Here is a 23,515-nt window from a genome sequence, read left to right as displayed (position 1 = left end):
TCGATCCTGATGGGTGACAAGCTAGCGGTTGAAGTTCTCATCATTTGTTACTAAATTAATCATTAAAACGTAAATATACTGCGTGATTGATGGGCGGCGGCTAGCAATCTGTGGTTTTGGCAACTGGGCTGAAGATAGTTCAAACAAAAAACAAAAAAAAATGAGCTGAAGATTAACTGAGCCCCCCCTCCCCCCCCTTTTTTTATCCAATCAGATTGTTCTTGTTCTTAGGCAAGCTTGCAAGCAACGATTACATCTATGGATGATCATGGTCTTCGTCATGGACGGGATCAGGGAGAATCATCATCATCAATTGAAATCCAAAATCAATGGAGAGAGTATGATGCTAGGCTGCAACTCGTTTGCTTGCTTGCTTGAATGCTGTTGTCTCGTTCGTATAGCAGTGATTTATGTGATATATTTGATCGATCGATTGATTAAATGTTGTAAAAAGCAGGATTCAAGATTTACTTAAAGAGAGGTTGATAACACAGGATGATTTCCCTTGGAAACTGCCCATACCCAGCAGTAGCGGCAATGTTGTTGTTGAAGAAGAAGAAGGAACGTTATTGAAATATGTGGGTGGGGTTGATGTAAGCTATTCTAAGGAATTAGACTCAGCAGCAGCAGCAGCATCAACGGCAGCATGCGGATGTGGAAGCCTTGTTGTTTTGGATGTCACCACTCCCACACTGCAAGTCGTCTACCAAGATTTCTTTCTCCTCACCAATTTCGATGTCCCTTATATTCCTTCCTTCCTTGCTTTCCGAGAGGTCAGTAGAATCTATTATTATCACTGCGATTCTTTCTTTCTTTCTTTCTTTATTTGTCATTGATGATGATGATGATTTTTAGGCTCCAATACTCTTACAACTCTTACAGAAGATGAAAAACACTGACAATCCATTCTACCCCCAGGTCAGCCAATCCACAATCCTCTTTCTTTTTAATTTCATCCCTCCCCTCCCATCCCCATTATGAATATGATAATATCCTACCATATATACCTTCCATGCATCATATGTATCGATTCCTACTCTCTTGCCTTGCCTTGCCTGTTAATTAAGGTTTATCTGAAATTGAGGTTGTCTCTGTTTTATTCAACAGTTACTGCTTGTTGATGGCAATGGTTTGCTTCATCCTCGAGGCAAGTTTCTCTCTCTCCTTTTCCATTGAATCTTCATTTCTTTTTATGCATTGCATTACATATAGCAAATAGCTCTCTTTCACAGGTTTCGGCTTGGCTTGCCATCTTGGTGTCCTGGCTAATATCCCCACCATTGGCATAGGAAAGAATGTAACTAACCTCTTACTACTTCTCAATTACCACTCTTTTATTACCTAATGCTAACTATTGTAGCCACCATTAGTCTTCTAATTAAGTTTCTCGTTGATTCCTTTAGGGTATTCGCAATTCAACTAGCCTTTCTTATTTCGTCACTTAACTTGTCCTATCGTTAAGACCTTTTCCCTCTATTTTCTCGTTTGTATGTCTTAGCTGCATCATATTGATGGTCTCACTCAATCTGGAGTGAGACAGCTTCTTCAGGCCAAAGATAACAGTGGTGAAGATTTTATTACTTTGACGGGATCCTCTGGCTGTGTATGGGGAGCGGTAACAGATTTTACTCATCTTCTTCTTCTAACTCAGCATAAAAATTTCATATCTGAGTGATACATTGCACAATTTGATCACAAGCACTTGTGAAATGGCGAGTTGTGAAGGGATCAGTCTACGAGGTCTTGCCGAGATCTTTATCATCTTTCATGTAAAACTCAATGAAGTTAGCTTGGCGAATCCCTCCTCATACCTTGTGTGTCATGTGTACAGATGTTCCAAGGATCAAGCACTCTAATTATTATAATTGAAATTGGTTTTTAAAATCAAAGCTGTAGAAATTTGCAAAGAGCAGTTAAGGGATGATCAAGCTCACATTCTCCCTCATCTTCAATCTGTCCTTGGTGTTTCTCTTGTTTAATTCTTCCTTTCATTTTAGATAGTTTCCCCCTATTACCACTGCAGTATATTATTCTCAGGGAATTTAACAAAGTCCTAAATTAGTACTTCATCCTAGAAGCTGTCTTTTTCAGGGTGTCCATTTTACGAGATTCCTATTTCTGCTTCTTTTGTTATAAATACGAATGCAATAGTAATGTGGTTAGCTTGTAAATACACATGGATTATCATAGTTATAGTAGTATGGGAAGTTTTTTTAATGGATGAATTGCTGGTTACTTTTTTAAATAAGAACTGCTTTTCATCATGCATCTGCAACCTCATGACCTCAAGCTTTTAAATAGAGTCTATAAACATTTAGTAGGCATCAGCTACCTCAATACAGTGAAAAAAAAATTAAATAGTCTATAAATGCTTTGGTCATATATTTTATTCAGAGCATCATCTTCTCTTCTGCTCCAGAAGTCTTTTTCATGACAATGTTCTTCAAATCTTTATGTCTTTGATTTTTTTTCTTTAACAGGCAATGAGATCAACCAAGGGCTCATGTAAACCCATATATATTTCTGTTGGTCACCGTGTCTCTCTCAATACTGCCATCAAAATTGTGAAAATGATTTGCAAGTATCGTGTGCCAGAGCCTATCCGGCAGGTGAAACCTTATAAATTTTAAAGCTTTGAAAGTGTCACTCACTAGTGGTATTTTCTCCATGAAGGATTTGGTAGTAGTATTCAGACAGAATAGACAATGAACAAACTAATATTTAAGTCAGCATTTACCACATCCAGACTAGTTTAACTGTGATTCTGTTGTCTTGCTTTTGCAACTTAATGAAAGGCCAATAAAAATGATGTGAGAGTTCTCCTAACAGTAGTGGGATTAACCCTATTGGTCTTTAGCTATTATATTTGGCTGTGTCTCAAATGAGATAGCTGTTGGATGAAAGCTCCAATGTCCTGTAGATCATGAATCTCTGATGAAGATCTCTCAGATTTTCTTTTCAATTGAGCTCAGATGTTGTCTTGTTCATGGAGAAGCATTCTGTCACAATAGCTAGCTTTTCTATTTAATTCCTATTGAAGCCTGATGCTAGTTTAGTGATTTGGAACGTCATATTTAGTGAAGGTAAGCACATGGTTAAATGGGTGGATAGTAGGAAATCTCATTAAGTGGCCATGAATTGTTTGATGATTTGCTATAATCCGTCTCAAATATGACATTGCATCTGGTCTCAAACATTACTCTCAAAGGCCCTTATTTATTCGATGGTCATGTTCCATATTTTACTGAAAGCTGGGAGGTAAAAGAGATTAATGTAAAAGTTGGTGACTATGCGTTTAACCATGGCTCATAAATTTGAACTGTCAAATGCTTGCGACACTATTCTTTTCTTTTCCTTTTTTTGTTTATGCATCCTGTTGGGGGACTTTGCTATTTTTTCTGAGCATTACCATATTGCTTTAACTGCAGGCTGATATAAGATCAAGAGACTACCTCCAAAAGAATAGTTGTGGGAATGGTCGAACATTGCAGTAGCTTGAATTTGGTGAGGACTTGTGTTTTTTTTTTCCTTCACTATTTATTGTCATCACTCTTCTACTGAGAGGTGATCAAATAACCAGAATTGAGTTTGAATAGATGGCAAGTATGAGGGTAAATGGGCATAGGCAATCAAAGTGGATATTCCAGAGCAGGGGTGAGAGCGACAAGACTTATTTGAGGACACTCTATGTACATGCTGCTGCTCTAATTCTTGAGATGCTAATAAGCTCCTAATTCTTGGACAAATTTCAGTTTGAGAAGCCAGAGATAATTTGGAAATATGTTTTCCGCGCACTTTTTTTTCAGCACTTGTATGTGACACACTGACACTTCTATTTGTCTCAATGGCACCTCTGGCTCAGTGTTGCCCACCAGGATACCGATGTTCTTGCTTCTTCCAGCTATTGGGTATACCATAAAGGGATATAAAGAGATAGAATACTCCACTGAGTGAAAATCTCGTTGCATCAGTTCCTAAACTCGGACTTTTTAGATTGAAGGTTGGGGCAGCATTTTGTATTTAATAAACAAAACCCGAAGGAACTGCAAGTTAACAAAATCTTTGGATAAGATTGATGTGGCTGATTATTTCAACATTACCTCATTGGCTTGTAGTTTACTAATAAATCCCAGGGCCATGGTATTTTGAGTTCATTAATGTGATAAGAATTGTTTATTTGGGGAAAATGCACGGAGGAATTGACAGTTTTTGGAGAGGAATTTGTAGGCCATAGTCTGCAGGTTTGGATGGTGGCAATTTTGAGATGCAATGCTGCACTAATTTTTGTTTTCTTCATGTTAGTGTTTGATGAGACTAACGCTCATGACCATTCGGTTTAGACAATTTTCTCCTATTTGCTACTGCAATATATAATATATCTCAGGGAAATTAACGAAGTCCTATAAAAATTAAATACATAGGTTTTTCAATTTTTTTTTATATAAAAAATATTAAGAGTAAGAAACTTATACATGTATCTAATTAAATCAATCAATTAAAAACCATATGTGTTAATAAAAAAAAACACTTATTATAATTAAATATGTATCCAGAAAGGTTGAGAGGAGAATGTAGATCAAGATATTTGATTGTGTTCAATGATTTTGTTTATTAAAAATATTTTTTATTTAATAAAATGATTGTATAAACAGACACACACACACACACACATATATATATATATATATAATTGATTGAATAAAATCAAAGGAAAAAAATATAAAAAAAATATCTTGCAAGGTTGCATTTATTATAAATACCATCAAAAAAATATTTTTTAAAATAAAGTTCAATTATATAAAATATTAAAAAAAATAGATGAATTAGAATAATCTTATAAAACACTAAATACAAACCAAATAATTAAAAAACAATCAGTATTTTAAAAAGACTAAATATAAAAACCAAAGAAATAGAGAGAAATTGTATTAATTTAAATATAAATTAAAAATTATTTTAAAAAATACATTTGTTTTTTTAAGGCAAAAAAACAAAACAAAAAAGATAAAGGACAGGCATGTGCCTGACCCGTCTAGTAAGGGCTTGTGTTCAGCCCTAATGATTTTTTTTAATGTATTGGTGGCGGATGACAAATCGTTCGCCCTATTATTTTTTTAGGAAAAAAAAGTCAAACGACACGTCATGTGCCCAAATTTCAGCCAATGTACTGGCTGGAAAAACTGGTTCTATGTTTTTTTTATTCTAAAATTTATTTTCAACCCAAAACACCTAAAAAAAGCCTAAACTCCTTGACAAACTCATAAATGACCTTAAAAAACAAAACAAAATAAAATAAAATAAACCACACAAAAAACCAAAACCAACCCGAAAACCAAAACTTTTTTCAAGCTCATTTCTGATTTTTTTAGGCAATTTCAAGGCACAAAAACATCTAAGTGAAATTTCTCTCATCAAATGAAAACCTTTGATACCAAGATCGACTATTTTGGTGGTCGAAATTGATGTCAACATCATTTTTCTCTCTCTAGCGCAAGAATATGACGACCTCTCTTTCTCGCTCTTCTCTCAAATCAGAAACTAAGAAATAACAAAAATAAATTTTTATACCAAAATCGAATTGAAAAAACATTGAAGAACCGAATATGTATAGTTTGTAAATTTTTGTGCGGACTTTGAAACCATCACCCATTTATGACGTCTTTTCTACTTTGATCCCTGTCTTTCAATTTTGTTCTTAATCAACAAATTTGATCTAATTTTCCTTCAATTTGATCAAAAAAGGATGCAATTGAGCAAAAAAAAATGTGAGGACCAAATTGAAAAAAAAAGTAAAATTTTGAATAGCGAGTCTACAGTAAAATGTGAGAGAGTGAACAATGAACGTGTGCTCAGTATTTTGATCACATCTTTTAGATTTACTTACTAGTTATGTAACCTTTTTTTCAATAAAAAAATTTATATACACAAGCTTTTTCGACGCATATTTGTAGAAAATCAAAAAGTTTATGCATACATGTAATAAAATAAATCGACATCTATATGTGTTAATAAATGAAAAAAAAAGTCATAAGCAATAACTAAAAATAAAAAACTGGAAAAATCAAGAGACAAATGTAGATTAAGATATTTCATCTCGCAAAATGAGATATTTACCCGGTTGTGTTTGCTAAATTTGTTTATTAAAATAATTTTTTTTATTCAATCAAACCTATCCATGACCTAAAAAAATCAAAAACCATTCCAAAAATCAAAATCAACTTGAAATAAAAAATTTATCTGAGCTCTGATATGTTTTTTCACAAACTTTAAAGGTAAAAAATCATTTAATATGAACTCCCATCATCAATTGGAACCATTTGACATAAATATCAACTGTTTCGGTGGTCAAAATCAGTGTCAACGATATTTTTCTCTCTTTACTGCTAGAACTCGGCGACCTCTATCTCTCATTTCTCAAATTAGAAACTAAAAAAATAAGAAAAATAAATTTTTTATACCAAAATTGAATTGAAAAAATATACATGTCCCGAATATGTATAATGTTTAAAATATGAGGACTAAATTAAATTCTCTGTGTGAACTTTGAAACCATCATCTATTTATGATGTTTTTTTTACTTTGATCTCCTGTGTTTCAGATTTATCCTTATCCAATAAATTTGATCTAATTACTTTTTAATTGGAACTGAAAAAAATACAATCACTAAAAAAAATATTTAAAAATCAAATTAAAAAAAATATTATGAATAATAGATCCATTATAATAAAATGCGAGAGAATGCATATTTTAAACACCCCCTCGCTTTTTAGTTTTTTACTTAATTATAATTATTACTATTACTATTACTATTATTTTTATTATTATTATTGCGATAGAAGTCGTCTTTAACAGGCCTGTGGCTGTTTGATTGACGTTCCTGCCACTGCTTCTTTTCAACATAAGAATGCGAGTAATATTTAAAATTGATTTTCAGAAGTGATCTTTCATTTTCACAAACACAGAGGACTTATGATTCATGGAGGAGCTGATTCAGAGTTTGGTAGGCATTTGCAGGCTATCTTCATTCATGTAATGCGTGACTATTTCGAACAGCAGCATGAGACCAGTTGGGAATTATCCTGTTGTGTTCCAATTGTTTAGTACTTGTGCTTAAAGGCTTAAAAGTTCCAGAATCAAATTCTCAATTTAGCTCCTTCTATACATACCAATCAAGGAAATACAAGTAACAGTCCAATACAATCAGTCCCCAAAAATCACAAAAACGCTGAAAGAAACGCGACGGCAAACGTTACAAAACTAGACATTGAAAACCCTCTTCCACCTTCAACACCAGATGTGACTGCTTGACTTTGAATCATGATCATGAATTTGCAAGTCCCGGTAGATGGGTCATTACTTGTAACAACTGAAAGATTATTTGGGAACCTACAAGCACTTTCAAGTTGATTGTTCTGCTGGTAGTAACTGTTAAATGCGTAGGAGATGTTGCCCTGTGCACTTAAATCTCCACAAGAAGTCCCATAGCCCAGACTAGTACAGTCTGCACTAGCACAAGCATAACTCACACTTGGTGCCACCTGCGGATCGTCTAGGCTTGCTGATGGAGACATAATACACCATTTTTTAGCTAAATAGCTCACACCCCTTGCTGGTACCAGACCATTCGAATTCGTCGTCCCCAGGCTAAGTGCATACTTAGGCTGCCCATCCAAGTAAAATAATCCCCAGTGTCGCTCAAAATTACCAGGCTGAATGCTTTTGGCATCCTCGTCGAAGAGACTAAACAAATAGGCATCCACAGGAGCAGGACGCATTGGGGTTCCCTTACCGGCAATGACATTATTCATAAACCCTTGGTTGAACTGCTGTGCATAGTTCAAGTTTGCATTTTTGTCTCCATCGGTAGGCCATCCAATCTCCCCAATGACAATGGACAAGTTTCCATATCCATTTTTCTGCAAGGCCCATACAAGGGTGTCATGATTCGCATCGAACACATTGTCGTAGATTTTTCCACCATCAGTCAAGGAAGATGAACTAGTGTTGTTAAAGAATGCAAAGCCTAGGGGGAAATTAGGAGTAGTGTAAAGGCTTATAAAGGGATAGATATTGACAGTGAAGGGAGCCCCATTGTCGCTCAAGAACTTGACAATCGACAGCATGAGATCTTGGATGTCTTTGCGGAAGTTACCATCGGACGGGATATTTGTGGGACTCTCATATACATCAGCATTGAGGGGAACGGTGACTTTCACCCGAGTGTCTAGTCCGGCTTTCGTTAAAGCTGAATGGATATTTTGAAGAGCAGGAAGAGTTGTTCCCAGAAAGCTTCCATTGTATGTTGACAAGAACGGCTCATTTCCAACTGCAACGTACCTTATAAATAGCTCAAAATTACTGGCGAATAAATCCCCCAATACAAGAAAAGCTCCACATATAGTGGAACATAAACACCACAAAAGCAAAGCCAACGCAAGCTGATATGGTATGACTTGATCCTAGTCATGATCACTTGTTTTTTCTTACTTGACACTTACTTGGCTTGTGTAAATCAAGTCAAAACATATTGCTCGAGTACTTCAATAGTGAATATTGATCCGCAAATAAATCCAAGTCAAAGGAAAAAAATTAAAAGGGAAGGGAAGGGAAGGGTTTGATGGATTACCTGATGTCTACACCACCAGAAGAGATATGGGAAGAGACATTCTTGGCCACCCAATTCTCAGCAGCTTGTTCACTATTAGCCAGAGTATAGAGCATATCATTGGGGATGCCCACCATGATTTGAATCCCAGAATTAGCAAAAGCATTTAGAGTAGCTGAATCAGCATCAAATAGCTTAACCTTCTGAATACCGTTGTCTCTGAGCATGTTAACCACCGTGGAAGGCGGCAGAGGATGTGTTGCCTGTGTTCCCCAGTTTACTCCAGTACCACTTACGGAACTCAGCAACAGCAGCAGTAGTTGAAGAATATATAGGCAGCACAAGGCTAGACCAAGAGGTTGTTGCCTTAGCCTTGTAGACAGCGCCACTCCTTTGACCAAACCCATGTTGTTACGTATGTAGTTGAGAAATTAAGACAAGATCATGAATTGATCCTATGGATCATAAGAAGAAGAAGACGACGATGACGACTATAATACGAGTTAATTAATTAAGGAGCTAATTTGTAAGGTGATCAGAGAAGCATCAAAGGCTTGCTACAAAAATGAAAGGAGATAGAAAGAAAGGTGGAGGCAAAGAACGTGATCAGCAAAAATTGCAAAGCTTAAACGAATTAATTGCTCAAGCCTTGATTAAATTATTTTCATATAATAAATTAATAATAATAATTTGATGTTGAATAACCAGACAGAGCAGTTCTATTATTATATCTGTTTATTTATAGAAAAAAAGTTTCATTTTAATAATTGTTTTGTTTAATTAATATATATTCGATATAACTTACATGTAATAATATAAGAGTGGGGGGAGACTACCTTACAATAGAACCTTGTTTTGTTCTTGTTCTAATAAATAAGGAGATTAATTCATTTTAAAATAAGAAGAAGAAGAAGAAGAAGAAGAAACTTGGTGAGTGCTTGCACGATGGACGTTCATTTTGATTCGATTAACTCTAAGCCCTAAAATAGACAAATTAAGAGCAAGTATAAAGTAATTAAAAAAAGTAGTTAGGTGCTGGATGATGTAACTAGAAGAAATATACAATACTTTGGGACGGGACGGTGCACCCAACCTCCTAATTTAAGTTATCTGTTTGTTTTTATATATTCCTAACTCTTCAATCAATCCATCCATCCATTCATTCGGCATGCATGAGTCATCATCATGTTAATGGCTAATTTTTTTATTATTAATATAGATATTCGGATTAACTTTCGTGTATCTTAACTATTTTTATAAATCCTGAAATTAATAATCATGTAAGTTTTTAATAGTTTTAAAATTTATAATACTTGAACTAATAATTTTTTAAAAATAAATTTAAAATTTAACAAATTAAATTATATTTATCAAGATTATGATAATGATAGTGACTCCTTAATAGTAATTTTTTTTTTAGTTTAACGTAGGTGTCCGGGCCAGCTTTCGCACCCCTCGACTAATCCCACGGGTCTTGAAGTTAACGACCATGTAAGTCTCCAGTGGCCATCATATAAGCAATCACAGGGCTCGAACCTGAGATCACAGAGAGAACAAACCTCTTGATCCCAAGTTTTACCACTGAACAGATTTAATAATACTGGAGAGTGCAAGTCCATTGAGCTTTCAACTTAATTACAAAATTAATTAACGACCCCACTCCGGCGTTAGGATGCTCATTCGAGGATCATCAGATATGGGCTGGGCCTTTCCAACCTTAGAAGGTTATGTCAAAAGCCCAGAGCCCATCTTATTGATTGACTGCCTGTTTGTGTTAATGAGTCAAGATGCCATAGGTCCACATGTTCAAGAGAATCTCACGTCTTGACATCGAAGAATCATATATAGCCTTTTTTCTTCCCCACATCACTTGAGAGCATTGTTGTCAAATCCGGTTTGGGATTGATGTGGTTAAAAATTCAGGTCTTGATTTAAAAAAAATTTAAAAAAAAATTAAAAAATTTAAAATTTTATATAGAAATATTAAGAAAAAAATTCATGTAAATATAAATTATATATGTTGTAAATAATAAAATTTTAAAAAGTTTTTTATTCCATACTGAAAAAACATAACTTTTTTCTTGTGAATATAGAGTATAAATACTAAAGAGTTTCAAATCTCACATTGAAAAAATAACTTTTTTCTTTTGAACATATAATATATATATTAAAGAGTTTCAAATCGACATTGAAAAGATATTATGTTATCATTTTAAATTAAAGTATTTAAACTAAAAAGTTTTTTATCCTACATTGAAAAAAACATAACTTTTTTTGTGAATATATATATATATATATGAAAGGGGTTCAAATTTTATATTGAAAAAATAATTTTTTTCTTGGGAAGATAGAGTATATATATTAAATGAGTTCAAATCCCACATTGAAAAAATATAATTTTTTTCTTGTGAACATAAAGTATATATATTAAAGGGCTTCAAATCCCACATTAAAAAGATACTATGTTATCTTTTTAAGTTGAAACATTTAAATCAAAAGATTTTTTTTCCACATTAAAAAAACATAACTTTTTTCTTGTGAATATAGAGTATATGTACGAAAAAATTTCAAATCTCATACTGAAAAAATAAAATATTTTTCTAATATATAGTGAACTTTAAAAAATATTAATAACCAACCAAAAAAATATATAAAAAAGAGAGGTATAGAAGAAAAACTACATTTGAAGAAAAAGAAAAAAAAATATCGGGTCTCGCCAGGATTATGAATCGACCTGTGGGTCGATTAAAAAATATCGAGTCTCGCCGGAGTTATGGATCGACCCGTGGGTCGATTGGATTTTGCTATGTTGTTGCACCAGCCAATCCCTTACTAAACTTGGATAGGTCTAACCACCAAGTTAACCTAGCAAATCAGTTCAAATTTAATAATTATGCTCCAGAGTATAAGCTGCTCTGATAAGACTTGTTCTATCCTTGGGATTTGAAGGAGGAGCAACAGCACAAGAAGGCGGGTTTATGGGACCAAAAACCAGATTGAATCTGCAACGTAAAATATTTATCAGAAAATGTTATGTTGGACCAAACTGGACCGGTTCAACCACCACTGAACCGCCTATAAAAACAAATACACGGTATAAAATTTTTTAAATAAAATTACACTAACCCTCCCTTGCTCCATCGTTCTCCCCTCAAAATCTCCTGCTGTGTCAAGTTTCCACCCTCCATCTCTGGTCTCTGCCCTCCCTGCACTCTGTGAAAACAGGGACCTCTCCTCTCCCTTCTAGCAGCCCCTCTCCTCTTCTTCCATCTCCAGCACTCCCCCGCTTGCAGCGGCAGTCTCTCCTCGGTATGTTTCTTATTTTATTTTATTTTATTTTTACATGCTGATTTTAACTTGTTAATTTTACAGACTTGTTTTTAGGCAACCTAAATGTAGAGAAAAAACAAGTTAACTTGATTGCTTTAGAAGAGAACAGCATGAAGAAATTAAATCCGGGATTTGCAGTTGATGAATAATGAATTTTTTTATTTTTTATATAAACATTTAATGCCTTTAATTTAAAGAAATTAAATCTAGGATTTACAGTAGACTAATTTAACATCTTTATATAAAATATTTATTAAGGTGGAATAGTTAAAACCCTATGGTGAAATTATATCTATAATTTAAAGAAACTAAATCCGTGATTTGATTTTATTTTGGTTTTGTGCACTGTGGTTTCCCCTGAAAACCCCAAGCTAAAACCCTATGTTGTTGAGAAGAAGAAAGTACCCAAGTATTGATAGGGTTACTAGCCAGAGCATGTGATTTCCTCACATACCTATTATTAGGTATTTGTTATTTGTTTGAGGTTTTCTGTAATTTTTTAATAGTACAAATAAATGGCTTAGACTTTAGTAATTTGCTTATAAAACTTGGTGTAAAATATTAAAAATCACAGCAATTTATGTGTGGTGGTACATCATATCCAAAGCTTCAATCTTGATCTTTATAGACTGCCTTTTGTCCATTTTTTAAAGCTTGAATGAGGTTGGTAGAGAACAAACAAATATCCAATGTATATGAATAATGCCTGGTTAAGGAAACAAAATGCGCACCAATAATATTAATCTGTCAGGATATACTTTTGAATGGTGGTTACATTGAGGAAGAGAGATGAAGCTAGGCCTGAGCCGAGCATGTCTTTATAGCTGCTGTTGCACACTGATTTTCTCTTCTTCAATGCCATCTTTAACAACAATAAAACCAAAAAACCCCCTCGTTTTGAGGCCACCTAATTATTTAGTTACTTCATCAGACCTTAAAAAATGGTATGGTTGGGCAAAAAACCTTGCTTCCTCTGTTGGGTCGTCTTTTGTGGAGTCTGATAATGACCCTGACTCCACTCTTGTGTAAGGAGCTCAGTTGGCTTCTTGAGGACTCACTTGAAAACAGCTCCTACTCCTCCTCCTCCTCATGCTTGTCCTTTTCCAAGTATAAATATGATACTAGTGGTAAAAATGAGAATGTCATTATATGGATAAGTTTGGATGATCTTTACCAATTGTGGAAGCAGAGGATTGAAGAGAGGAGGCCCTTCCAGTGTATTGTAGGGTGTGAGCACTGGAGGGACTCGGTGTTGAGTGTGCAAGAAGGGGTCTTGATTCCGAGGTCAGAGACAGAATTGATTGTTGATCTAGCAAGTGATGTGGTTTCCAACAATGAAAAATTGGGACAGGGGTTGTTGGCAGATGTGGGTACAGGTAGTGATGCTATTGCTATAGGTATTAGAAAACTTTTGGGGAGTTATGGGAGATTATTGCCGCAGATTTAAGACCAGTCACAGTTTCAGTGGCAACCCTTAATGTTCAAAGGTATGGGCCTTCAGGATGTGATTGAAGTAAGGCAAGAATCTTGGTTTGAGCCATTAAAGGATGTTGAAGGACAAATTGTAGGTATTGTGAGTAATCCACCATACATACCAAGTGACAATATTTCTGGACTACAAGCTGAAGATGGTAGACATGAACCAAGACTCGCATTAGATGGTGGTGCTAGTGGCATGGATTATCTTCTTCATCTTTACAATATGGCCGCTGCAATGTTGAAACCTGGTGGGTTTTTTTGCTTTTGAAACTAGTGGGGAGAAGCAATGTGAGTTTCTTGTCGATTGCATGCAAAATGACATATTGCAGGAAGCTTTTGTAATCTGAACATTGTATCTGATTTTGCTGGTATTAAAAGACTTGTGACTGGGTTCCCGCCAATATGTAACATAATTGCAAATGTCCCTTTACCAGCCATCAAGAAAGATGCAAGACAAGTTGTGCCACAGTTTAACTAAATATAGTAATATCTACGAAATCATGGTACCATCCCTATTAGTGGCCCTTTGTCATATCATTGATGACATGAATATGTTGAGTTTTAAAACCTTAACTTATTTTGCTAGTTTAGTGTGAATGCACGAATCTTATGAGATACTTTTGCAAGTAGAGTTGCCATACCTTCTCTCTCTCAAAAGTTTTGGTTGTTTCTGTCTCTCTGTTTATTGCTTTCTGAGTGTTTGATCCATTACAAAACATATGAAGGAATACCGACTCAGAAAATAATCTTTTGTCTCAACTGTTTTGGCTTTTTGTAAAATCTGAAATTCTGCTCAAGAGCTGTACTACTTCTTAGGAGGTGTGAATCTTTTGTTTTTCTCATGCTGCTGTTAGTGATGTAATCGTTGTAGTTTCAAAATTGTTTTAACACTTACTCAGCCACAAAAACGAGCATTGTGTACAAAGATATATGATGTCTTTCATATCTTTGACCTTGACACAAAATTGGCACTTCAAGTGCTTCATGCTATAAAATCCTGTTAAAAAACTATTTCTGTTCTGATATATCGTACATAACATATTCATCTTTGATGTTCTCTCAGGAGGAATGAGCCGTTTACAAGGACCTTCATCCCTTAAGAGGAAACGGCCAGAAGTGAATTCTCCAGCTCAATCTCTTACTGAACATGAGCGTCTCCTCTATGATGTGATCCGAAGCAAACAAGATATTGGAATCTGGACTAGAGACATGAAAAAAGAAGCCAAACTTCCGGATAATGTGGTAAATAAGTCTCTCAAGGCTCTGCAGGTAAAAAAATTGATAAAAGAAGTGGTGAACATCCAAAATAAGGGGAGGAAACATTTCATGGCAACAGAGTTTGAACCCTCAAAGGAAATCAGTGGAGGGGCATGGTATCTTGAAGGGAGCCTTGATACGGAGTTTATTGAGTCACTGAAGCAGTTATGTAAACGCCAAATAGAAAGGAGGGGGGTTGCCACTTTGGAGGAAGTTACAGACTCGATCAATAGTTATCCAGCCTTCAATGTTGACGTGACAAAACAGCAAATTGAAGAGATCCTGAGGACTTTGATTTTGGACAATGTAATCATGGAGGTGAAGAGTAATGGAATGGGTGAGTTTGCTTCAATTCCTTTTGGAGAGGTTTGCTATAAATACATTAGCAAGGTAGGCCTTGGAGGGGAACCAAAGGCAGGGGCATTAGCTTCCATCCCGTGTGGAGTTTGTCCACGGATAAGTCAGTGTACACCTGATGGCATTATCTCTCCAAAGACTTGTGTCTACTACCAGAAGTGGTTGGATTTTTAATTTCCAAGTATACTTTTCTTAAAAGATTTCTCTTCGTTTTACATTTTAGATGTCGAAAACAAACCATATTGCCATTTATATAGCATAGTTTGGCATTTTTATTATTGCTCTTTGAAGTCCCCTCTTGTTGTTCTATTCTGCAATGTTATTAAGCATCTTCATTCTTAATGTCCAGTGGCTCAGTTTCAACTTTGAGACTTCGTAATATTTTGTGAAGCTCCTCAGGAAGAACAGTTCATGGTCTGCTAATACATGTAACTAGCTCGGTTGCAATTCTATTGTTGCATGAGTTATAACGTGATTTCATTGGAAAAACGAATTTAGCTGCTTTTTTATTTCTTCTGTTGTTATTTCTGATCATGCTTTAAAAGGTGTTTGGGTCAACTGGTGTTTTTAAAAATTCAATTTTTTTAAAAAATTAATATTTTTTTTATGTTTTGAATCGTTTTGATACGCTGATCTTAAAAATGAATTTTGAAAAATAAAAAAAATATTATTTTAATGCATTTCAGCATGAAAAACACTTTGAAAAACAACCATAACCATACTATCAAACCAACCAAGTGGGTTCAGTTACGTCATCACTTCTATTCATGTCTAAAAATCCTCCATTATGAAAGTCATAATTACAATGATTGGTGCATGATTTACAATTATAGCTGCAAATTTCTTTCTCTCTCTTATTTGTGAGATTCTGTTTGGAATATTTTGACAATTTGGAGTCATGAAATAAGTGAATGGCAGCCGAACTTAGGGCACTATGCACAGGCATTTTGTTCTCACCTGGCCTAATGTCCACAGATGATCCAAAGCTAATTATGATGGTTGTTCAATTGCTTTCCTATGTTCCTAGCCTTCCTGCATAAATTGCGTAAACTGGAAAATGCATTACAGAATGGACAAAAGTAGTTGGTCAATCTTTGGATGCTAAATTAGGTATTGCATTTAAGAAGTTGCTGGTTGTTGACTTGGAGGTTGCACTCTAGCTTCCATGGACCATCGCACAAAATCAGCCTTATTAAGGGGCGTATTGCACTCCATCCTAAAGGTTTCCTGGTTAGGTATCATCTCATCAGTTTTGTGCCAAAATTCATAAAAATGCCATAGGTGTTGAAGAGAATCTCATGATGAGAATATAAGCTGCTCTGATAAGACCTCTTGTTCAATCCTTGAAATTTTACATGGAATTTGAAGAAGGAATAACAACAGAAGCACAAATGAAAAATCCAAAATCTTTCTACAGTATATCATTAACTGTAATTTAGCTACATTCATTACTATCTTTACTGCTCCTGTCATTTTTTCTCTCTTTAATCAAGTATTATTCCCGTCTTCTTTACAACAATTTAGAATTCATATAGATCGGAGAGTCAAATATCCAGTCCATCATTGTGGTCTGCATAGCTTATTAGGTATACCAAGGAGCAAATAAACTATGATTAGACCTCTGGTATTTACTACATATTACGAATCCAATTTAAAGCATAACAATCCTAGCATTATTGACATTACTTCTACATTAGAAAAGAATGGACCATTGGAAGAATGACTGACAATTTCTTTGAAATAAAAAAGAGAAATCTAAAAGTATAACCTAAGATTATTTTACATTACAGGATCAAAGAATTAGGGGTTATACAAGGCAGCAACAATTATAACTACCAAAATGTTGAATTCAGAAGTTACGATTCACCGAATTAGTGTGTCCTTTTTTGGTGGGAATTCTTACATCTTCACCATCAAACACAATGACCAACAGAGTAAAACGCTTACCTCAGAGTACGCTTTCACCTCCGTCATCATCACTTCCAACACCATCATCATGAAAATCGGAAGAGCTGCTGGCATTAGTTTGTACATCTTGGAGCTGATAAATAGCATCTCTTACATCCGAAACTAGGGCATTTTTTGCAGCTCTAACCACATCTATTTTCTGAACATTGATCTCTCCCCTATTCTCTTTTCCTACAACAGATTTTCCTGCCCGTGCATGTGCTGCTTTTCTCTTAGCTTCTCTGCAGTGTAATTGGTCAATATATTTCTCATGTAAAGCCTTGTTTTTCACCTGCTTCAGTACTGGGGGACTTACAATATCTATCCCACATGAACTCAATCTCAAAAGGGGCCTTTTATGGTCAGAAGAACTCTCATGGAGTTTGTGAAGAAAACCCAGTTTTTCTTGTGAATGCTCAGGGGTTGAAATTTCAACAGCCAGCTTAGAATCTTGCATAGATGAATTCTGGTTAGGTTCAAGAATGGAGAACAAGTCTGCTTCATAATCTCGGTTCACTTGATTCTGCTTTTGCAATAACTCTCTAACATTTTTATGTGCAAGATGACTCTTCTGCTTACAACTCAATCTTTTATTCTTTGGGCCAGAGGGATTAAGCAGTTTACTAACAGAGATAGAAAAACATTCTAGCGGTGATGAGTTTATTCTCTTAGCCCTTGATCGCGGGAAGGTTTGGGGTAGAGTCATGTGGTCAGAGTTAACTTTGTCAAAACAATCCTGTGCAGACTTTCCAGGAACCTGCAATTAATTTCATGCACATGTTAATATAAAGCTCACAGTTGGTGCTCTTTAAGAGAAGGTTATAGATAGAAACTGCCTTCCACATATAAAAGGACACAAAATTACCACTCCCAATTCAATAAAAGACGAGACTACCCTTTGACATGGGATATAAGAAAGCCCACAATTAACCTTTAGGAACAACCAACGACAGTGCCTGGGCATTGCTGGGGGGCACATTCTGCCAGCTGATAAAACAAACAACATAGTTGCCCGCATTTGGATACACTGACCTTCACTTTTAAAGTGGTAAATGCAATCATGTGGAGTCAGGAGGAAAGAGGCTATCTGACTCCAGATGGTGTATGAAGACAAGAAACATTTTACAGATCATCAACTACACGCAATATCTGAAAATTATATTAACAAAATATTGCAAGCAACGAATGCATCACTGTGCTTTATAACAATTGAATACTGACTAATTCTTGCAGTGAAAGAATGTCATTCTTTAATTTTCACTTGCGTGATTATACAAAAGGTAACGGTGTGTAGAAAAGCTGATCCAAAGCTCTGAAAGCAGCTGTTGATATTATGAATGGTTATGCAGCATGACACGAGGTAAAGATTTTATTAATTGTGAAAGTATACTAAGTAGCCACAGTTTATTCATTGACTTCAGAAAAAAAAAATTCTAGAAATTATTTATATGACTAAATATTATTTTGAACAAAAGAAAGAAGAAAACAAATGACCTAGTCTCGAAATTTCTCAAATGAAGCTCTTCAGTACTGATCACTTGGAGAATTTTCAGCTAGTCTAAGCTCATATGGGCAATAGCAGATGCTGCCGACCTCAATAGATGCCATAGAGGCAGTGGAGCTTACCAAAAGGAAATATATAAGGGAACAGAGTTCTGAAATTTTTACTGATAGCCATATAGTTCAGCTAGTGGCAACAAAGTCAGAAAGATTTCTATCCAAAATTGATTTAATTTTGATAGCTAAAGTAGAGTGAGAAATATAAGAATAAAGATTAAACCATGAAATTGTTTAAATCCAAGCCAGGTGTATCACCCATACCTGCACTTCTTTTTTGCAATAACAGAATCAATACATTAGCATAATGCACTGTAATGTTATAACACAGAAAACATACAAATTTATATTCTCTATAATGGTTTGTCTCTGGTTTTCCTACTTTGAATCATAAATCAATCTCTTTTCAATAGGCTGTTAAGAATAGATTAAAGCACATACCATCATCATTTTAATCCCATGGCTATTGTGATTGATGTATGAAATAAAAAAGTACGTGAAGATTGAAGCATGCAAACTATACTCTCACTGCCTAGAATGACAGTAATTTGAACTCAAAATTGCAAGAGTTCTTTAACAGGAAACCTCATGAGAAAAATTTGCACTTTTTTTTTTTCATGCTACGGTTTTCTAGAAACCTAAGCTTCCAAGTTATGCTAGTGCCAAAGCATCTTAAATATGCATAATATACATAATACCATCCCATCTAAAGTAACCATCTTGCAATTCAAATTGTATTTTTTAAGGAAACAATGATATCATATGATTAAACACAGTAAAGGAAGGGATAAAAGAATATCAACAGAAGCAGAAAATAGCAAAAGAGAAAAGAAAAGAAAATTACCAGCTTAGAAACCTTCTTCCAGAAATTAGGGGTAGGCTTGGCTGTAAAGAAAGCTCTTTGCAAAGCCATTTCCTGATCCTTTGTCCACCCTTCAACAGCCCGTTTATTAGCTCCCTCTGCTCTCTCTCTCTTCCTATGATTATTATCAGCAGTAGCAATCTCTAGTTTCTTGGTTTCACAGATACCAACAGCACTCACTCTTGCTTTGGATGCTTCAAGTCCAATAATAACACCCCTCCTATTACTGGTTTCCACTTCACCTTTTACTTTATTCGAAGACGAAACCCCCTCATCATCAGACTTGCAATTACTAGTCTTGTTGTTGAAAAGTTGGTTTGTATTTGGGTCCTGCAACAAAGATCGCCTAGGAGTTGAAACCTCACGGACACCGACCACATTGTTACGAAAGACTGGGAATTTTGCGGACCTAGAGCCAGAGCCAGAATGGGAAATGCCACAAACTAGGGATCTTTTTTCAGCGGGGTTCTGTTTTTGTGGGGAAAGGAAATCATTGTGAATTTTTTCAGCCAGATTTTTTGAGTTTCTTGTATGTATTGGCATGGTGAGGGAGTGAGTTTTGTTAATTTGAATTTGAGCGATTGAAGGAAGACAAGGAAAGGAGAAGTCCTCTAGTTATAACATGCAAGGGGAAAGAAACAGGCATGGGCGGCGGCGGCAGCCCATGGCGTTGATTCATGGGCCTTGTTTGAAAGACAGGTCCATAGTTTTTATTGGATTTGATTATAGCTAAGCTAAGCCAGCTCTCCTCAAGTTTTCACAGCCCATGCCATGCCGTCCAATTCAATCAATCAATTATTAATTAATATACACACCACAGAGTCAAACAAAAAGACAAAAAAGCCAGCGAAAGATTCAGTGAATCTCTCTCTCTCTCTCTCTCTCTCTCTCTCTCTCACCTCACGTTCTGACAGCTTTGATTTGATGATAAGAGTCAAAGATCCTTTCTATGGAATGGAATCTCTTTTTTTATTTTATTTTCTTTATATAGAAACTATAAATAGGGAGGAAACAATCCTATTAGAAGGAGGGTATAAAAATAAAATACAGCACCACCAACTGTAATTAATTGCACATCGACGTGATCATGTATTCGGTGCATCCATTCCCTGTATGAACGAGCGAGCGTCTGTGAGTGTCTCATAATAATGATTCTATTCAAATGACAGCTAGCTAGGAAACTCCTCCGCCCAGTAGATGATGGTGGAGAAATTATATATATATATATATATATATATATATATATATATATAAAACATTAAATTGGAAAATCGAATCCTTCCTTGGTAAGTAATCTTACAACATTGCATTTGAACAATTGGATCCAATAACAACTTGGGGTTTTTAACAGCAAAGGCCTGCAATGCATTTTAGATGCTAAGGACCGCTTGATCAAATTACCTAAATATAAGGAAGATAGGGTTGACTTTGCAAAATATTTACAATATGGTTTAATGTGTCGATTTGATACAAGGATAGGTCCTCACAAATACATTATTGTTTTTTTAAAAAAAACAAATATAAAACTTAAAAGAATTAGGTGGAGGAGATTAGGTGTAAATAGAAGAGCTAATAAAGAAAGGAGAAAAGGAAGGAGATATTGAAGGCAGGAATTGAGGATCCGGGAGAGAGAGGAGAGAGACAACAGAGACTTGTGTCATTTACCATTTATATATATAAATCTGCTTCACATTTATTTCTTTCCTAACCAAAGACGCAGAATTCATTCATAGGGAAGAAGAGGAGTTAGGGAGCGAGAGATCTCTCATCTATCGCCACCCTTTTATAGGATAAGAAGAAGAAGAAGAAGAAGAATCAATTTCTTATTCCTGTATTTTAATAAGAGATCCCCCTCTCCCCCTCTCTCTTCGGATCTTTTCAGTACTTAATAGGTAAGATAAAACTGTTTTTTGTTCTTCTTCTTCTTTGATGATGATTGCTTCTGTGGAATTAAATTGTTTCATCATTCCCGTCTTCTATGCATAAATAAATCAGGTATAAAACATCAACAGATAATGGCTGTTACAATGAAGCATATGGCGCTCGCAATCACTGCTCTTGGAGTGATCTCTTTCCTTTTAGGCGTTGTCGCCGAAAATAAGAAGGTACTCTACCAAATTCTATATTATTATGTGTTTGTTATGTGTAATTTTCTGATTAAATTTGGTTGCGTTTTATTATTTTTCTTGGAAATAATTTTATAGCCTGCTGCTGGAACTGCAATAACCGGAAAGGGTGTTGTGATTTGCAAGTATCCATCCGATCCTACTGTAGCCTTGGGCTTTCTCTCTGTTGGATTTCTCTTAGCAGCTTCCGTTGTTGGTTACTTGTCTCTCTTTTATCCTTACAAAGGAAAACGTGTCCCCAACTCTGCCTTGTTTCAGAGCACCAGTTTCACCATCTTTTTCAACGTTGCTGTGTAAGTCTTTCTCTTAAGAACTTGCTTCCTCTGTTGGGTTTGCCCTTTTCTATTGCATTCAACAGGTATAATCAAACTCATGCTGTGCTCGTCTTCCATCTTTATTGACCCACCCCAATTAATCATTAATCGTTAACATGGAGCCTGTATTGTCTTTGGAGGATTACACAATTGAAATTCACAACAATTAAACCAACTATTTTGACAATCTAAGCGCGGATCTGCTCGCATGTAAAATGCCTGCTTCCTGCGTTGCATCTCTCAACTTGAGTAGATTTTTATAGGCTTAGACTCATGCCAGTGGATTGTTTTCTGCGCTTCTTTATTTATTTGGTATACCTGTGGCAAACGCCTATCCTTTTGTGCCGTGAACTTAATTCACCAAATTAAATTTTTGAAATTGTGTCGATCCCTTAGATAATTTTCTCTGAAATGACGTGTCTTGTGAAACTCGAAACAGGTTTACAGCAGGACTGGCAGCAGCTTTGATATTGTGGCCAACAATTCAAGAGCACTCTCACTTGAGCCGCACCGTTCATCACGATCCTGACTATCAATGCCCCACTGCCAAGACTGGCCTCCTTGGCGGCGGTGCTTTTGTTTCTCTCGATTCAGCCCTTTTCTGGTTAGTCGCACTCATGTTAGCGGACAATGCTCGCGAGGACTTCTTTGATGAAACGGAGAAGGATGTCAAGGGGGAACTTAATTCTGAGGTGCTTGAAGGCTCTGCGTAACGCCTTTTGAGTCCTGGAATTCTCTCTTTGGTCTTGCACATTTCCATTTCACATAAATAATTCTCAGTTAGCACCACCTGGAAGCCACACTAAAACATGGAATTCCTAATTGTAAATATCATGTATCTTTTGGATTTCAATTCTACGTTTTTCTCTGTTGGAGTTTGGACCAAATATCAGAATTATTATTTTTTTTCCAGCTCTTTGTTAATAATTAGCTCCTGAATTATTTGTTGTCTGTGATTGTGACGTTGCATATGTGTCAGCTGCTATCCAGTTTAATGGTCATGTTTTGCAATCATACTGTGATATTTGGTGAAACCATGCATGGGGTTACTCTGGAATGTTAATTTTAGACGACGATATTATCATGAATCCGAAGGCAGAAGAACTTTGCTGGAGGACCCTGGGATATAGCATCTCTTGCTGGTGAGAGAACAACATGCAAATCATGCATACTTGACCACTCTTTTAAGCAACGAAGGGGTGCTTGTTGAAAATATTTTTAATGTTTAGTCTGTTGGAGTGGAAATACGGGACTATTGTTACGTTTGGACTCTAGATGGATGAAAGAGGCAATTAATTTCTCAAGTAATCAAGAATAAACTGAAATATTAATTAATTCATTCATCTATCTATCTATTAAGAATATGAACGTGTATACTGAAATTAATCAATTGTTTTACGGGTATTTTAAACTTGAGAAGATCAGTGCACAACTGAAGGAAGGAAAGTGAAAATCAATGATGAAAGCTTGAACTTGGTTGGGTCTCAATCCAACAGAGCCCCTACACTCGGTTGGATCGAGGCCTAACCGAGACTCACATTTGGTTGAGCCACGACCCAACCAAGACTCAACACACTAACGAGATTCAACTCTCGGTTGGGCTCCTTCCCTTCTTTCTCTTCTCCTTTTCTCCCTCTCATCTTAATGTCTTTTTATTATTACAAGCTACAAACCTATTACG

General features: G+C 35.6%; 4 protein-coding genes and 1 pseudogene across 9 annotated transcripts; 3 read left to right on the top strand and 2 right to left on the bottom strand.

The window, feature by feature from the left end:
- On the top strand, positions 1-4,291 carry LOC18107579 (uncharacterized). 5 transcript variants are annotated; one of them, XM_024589566.2, is made up of 9 exons: positions 4-338; positions 458-773; positions 856-918; positions 1,108-1,147; positions 1,233-1,297; positions 1,499-1,615; positions 2,481-2,609; positions 3,429-3,504; positions 3,581-4,214. In XM_024589566.2, exons 1-8 carry the CDS (start codon positions 259-261, stop codon positions 3,492-3,494), a joined length of 876 nt encoding a protein of 291 aa, XP_024445334.1. In that variant the 5' UTR covers positions 4-258; the 3' UTR covers positions 3,495-3,504; positions 3,581-4,214. The 5 variants fall into 5 exon arrangements, with proteins under 5 accessions (XP_024445335.1, XP_024445334.1, XP_006371843.1 ...); XM_006371781.3 differs by having other exon boundaries at positions 5-338; positions 3,597-4,214; XM_052449011.1 differs by having other exon boundaries at positions 5-338; positions 495-773; positions 3,429-4,214.
- Positions 4,292-7,125: 2,834 nt separating this feature from the next.
- On the bottom strand, positions 7,126-9,560 carry LOC7490514 (glucan endo-1,3-beta-glucosidase 5). The gene is made up of 2 exons (XM_002324091.4): positions 8,627-9,560; positions 7,126-8,337 (listed from the first exon to the last, which is right to left on the bottom strand). The coding sequence occupies exons 1-2, from the start codon at positions 9,010-9,012 to the stop codon at positions 7,215-7,217; spliced, it is 1,509 nt and encodes a 502-aa protein (XP_002324127.1). The 5' UTR covers positions 9,013-9,560; the 3' UTR covers positions 7,126-7,214.
- Positions 9,561-11,990: 2,430 nt separating this feature from the next.
- Positions 11,991-15,407, top strand: LOC7467912 (uncharacterized; annotated as a pseudogene).
- A 1,332-nt stretch (positions 15,408-16,739) lies between these two features.
- LOC7490512 (uncharacterized) lies at positions 16,740-20,036 on the bottom strand. 2 transcript variants are annotated; one of them, XM_052448870.1, is made up of 3 exons: positions 19,377-20,036; positions 17,907-18,062; positions 16,740-17,732 (listed from the first exon to the last, which is right to left on the bottom strand). In XM_052448870.1, the coding sequence occupies exons 1-3, from the start codon at positions 19,935-19,937 to the stop codon at positions 16,977-16,979; spliced, it is 1,473 nt and encodes a 490-aa protein (XP_052304830.1). In that variant the 5' UTR covers positions 19,938-20,036; the 3' UTR covers positions 16,740-16,976. The 2 variants fall into 2 exon arrangements, with proteins under 2 accessions (XP_052304830.1, XP_024445791.1); XM_024590023.2 differs by lacking the exon at positions 17,907-18,062 and having other exon boundaries at positions 19,377-20,034.
- Positions 20,037-20,907: 871 nt separating this feature from the next.
- LOC7490511 (uncharacterized) lies at positions 20,908-22,746 on the top strand. The gene is made up of 4 exons (XM_002324670.4): positions 20,908-21,286; positions 21,390-21,499; positions 21,599-21,813; positions 22,274-22,746. The coding sequence occupies exons 2-4, from the start codon at positions 21,410-21,412 to the stop codon at positions 22,545-22,547; spliced, it is 579 nt and encodes a 192-aa protein (XP_002324706.1). The 5' UTR covers positions 20,908-21,286; positions 21,390-21,409; the 3' UTR covers positions 22,548-22,746.
- Positions 22,747-23,515: the final 769 nt, after the last annotated feature.

The sequence above is a fragment of the Populus trichocarpa genome, chromosome 18 (assembly GCF_000002775.5).
Source record: "Populus trichocarpa isolate Nisqually-1 chromosome 18, P.trichocarpa_v4.1, whole genome shotgun sequence".
In the NCBI taxonomy this organism is placed as follows: Eukaryota; Viridiplantae; Streptophyta; class Magnoliopsida; order Malpighiales; family Salicaceae; genus Populus; species Populus trichocarpa.
This window is presented reverse-complemented; position numbering and strand designations above follow the sequence as displayed.

Coding starts and splice junctions, on each gene's coding strand:
- LOC18107579 (XM_024589566.2), top strand. CDS start 259: ATGGATGATCATGGTCTTCGTCATGGACGGGATCAGGGAGAATCATCA. Junction 1,148..1,232: donor TGGTTTGCTTCATCCTCGAG/GCAAGTTTCTCT, acceptor TCTCTTTCACAG/GTTTCGGCTTGGCTTGCCAT. Junction 2,610..3,428: donor TGCCAGAGCCTATCCGGCAG/GTGAAACCTTAT, acceptor CTTTAACTGCAG/GCTGATATAAGATCAAGAGA.
- LOC7490514 (XM_002324091.4), bottom strand. CDS start 9,012: ATGGGTTTGGTCAAAGGAGTGGCGCTGTCTACAAGGCTAAGGCAACAA. Junction 8,338..8,626: donor TCTGGTGGTGTAGACATCAG/GTAATCCATCAA, acceptor GCTATTTATAAG/GTACGTTGCAGTTGGAAATG.
- LOC7490512 (XM_052448870.1), bottom strand. CDS start 19,937: ATGCCAATACATACAAGAAACTCAAAAAATCTGGCTGAAAAAATTCAC. Junction 18,063..19,376: donor GGAAGAAGGTTTCTAAGCTG/GTAATTTTCTTT, acceptor ATCTGGAGTCAG/ATAGCCTCTTTCCTCCTGAC. Junction 17,733..17,906: donor GTCGTTGGTTGTTCCTAAAG/GTTAATTGTGGG, acceptor AATTAATTGCAG/GTTCCTGGAAAGTCTGCACA.
- LOC7490511 (XM_002324670.4), top strand. CDS start 21,410: ATGGCTGTTACAATGAAGCATATGGCGCTCGCAATCACTGCTCTTGGA. Junction 21,500..21,598: donor TTGTCGCCGAAAATAAGAAG/GTACTCTACCAA, acceptor ATAATTTTATAG/CCTGCTGCTGGAACTGCAAT. Junction 21,814..22,273: donor ATCTTTTTCAACGTTGCTGT/GTAAGTCTTTCT, acceptor AACTCGAAACAG/GTTTACAGCAGGACTGGCAG.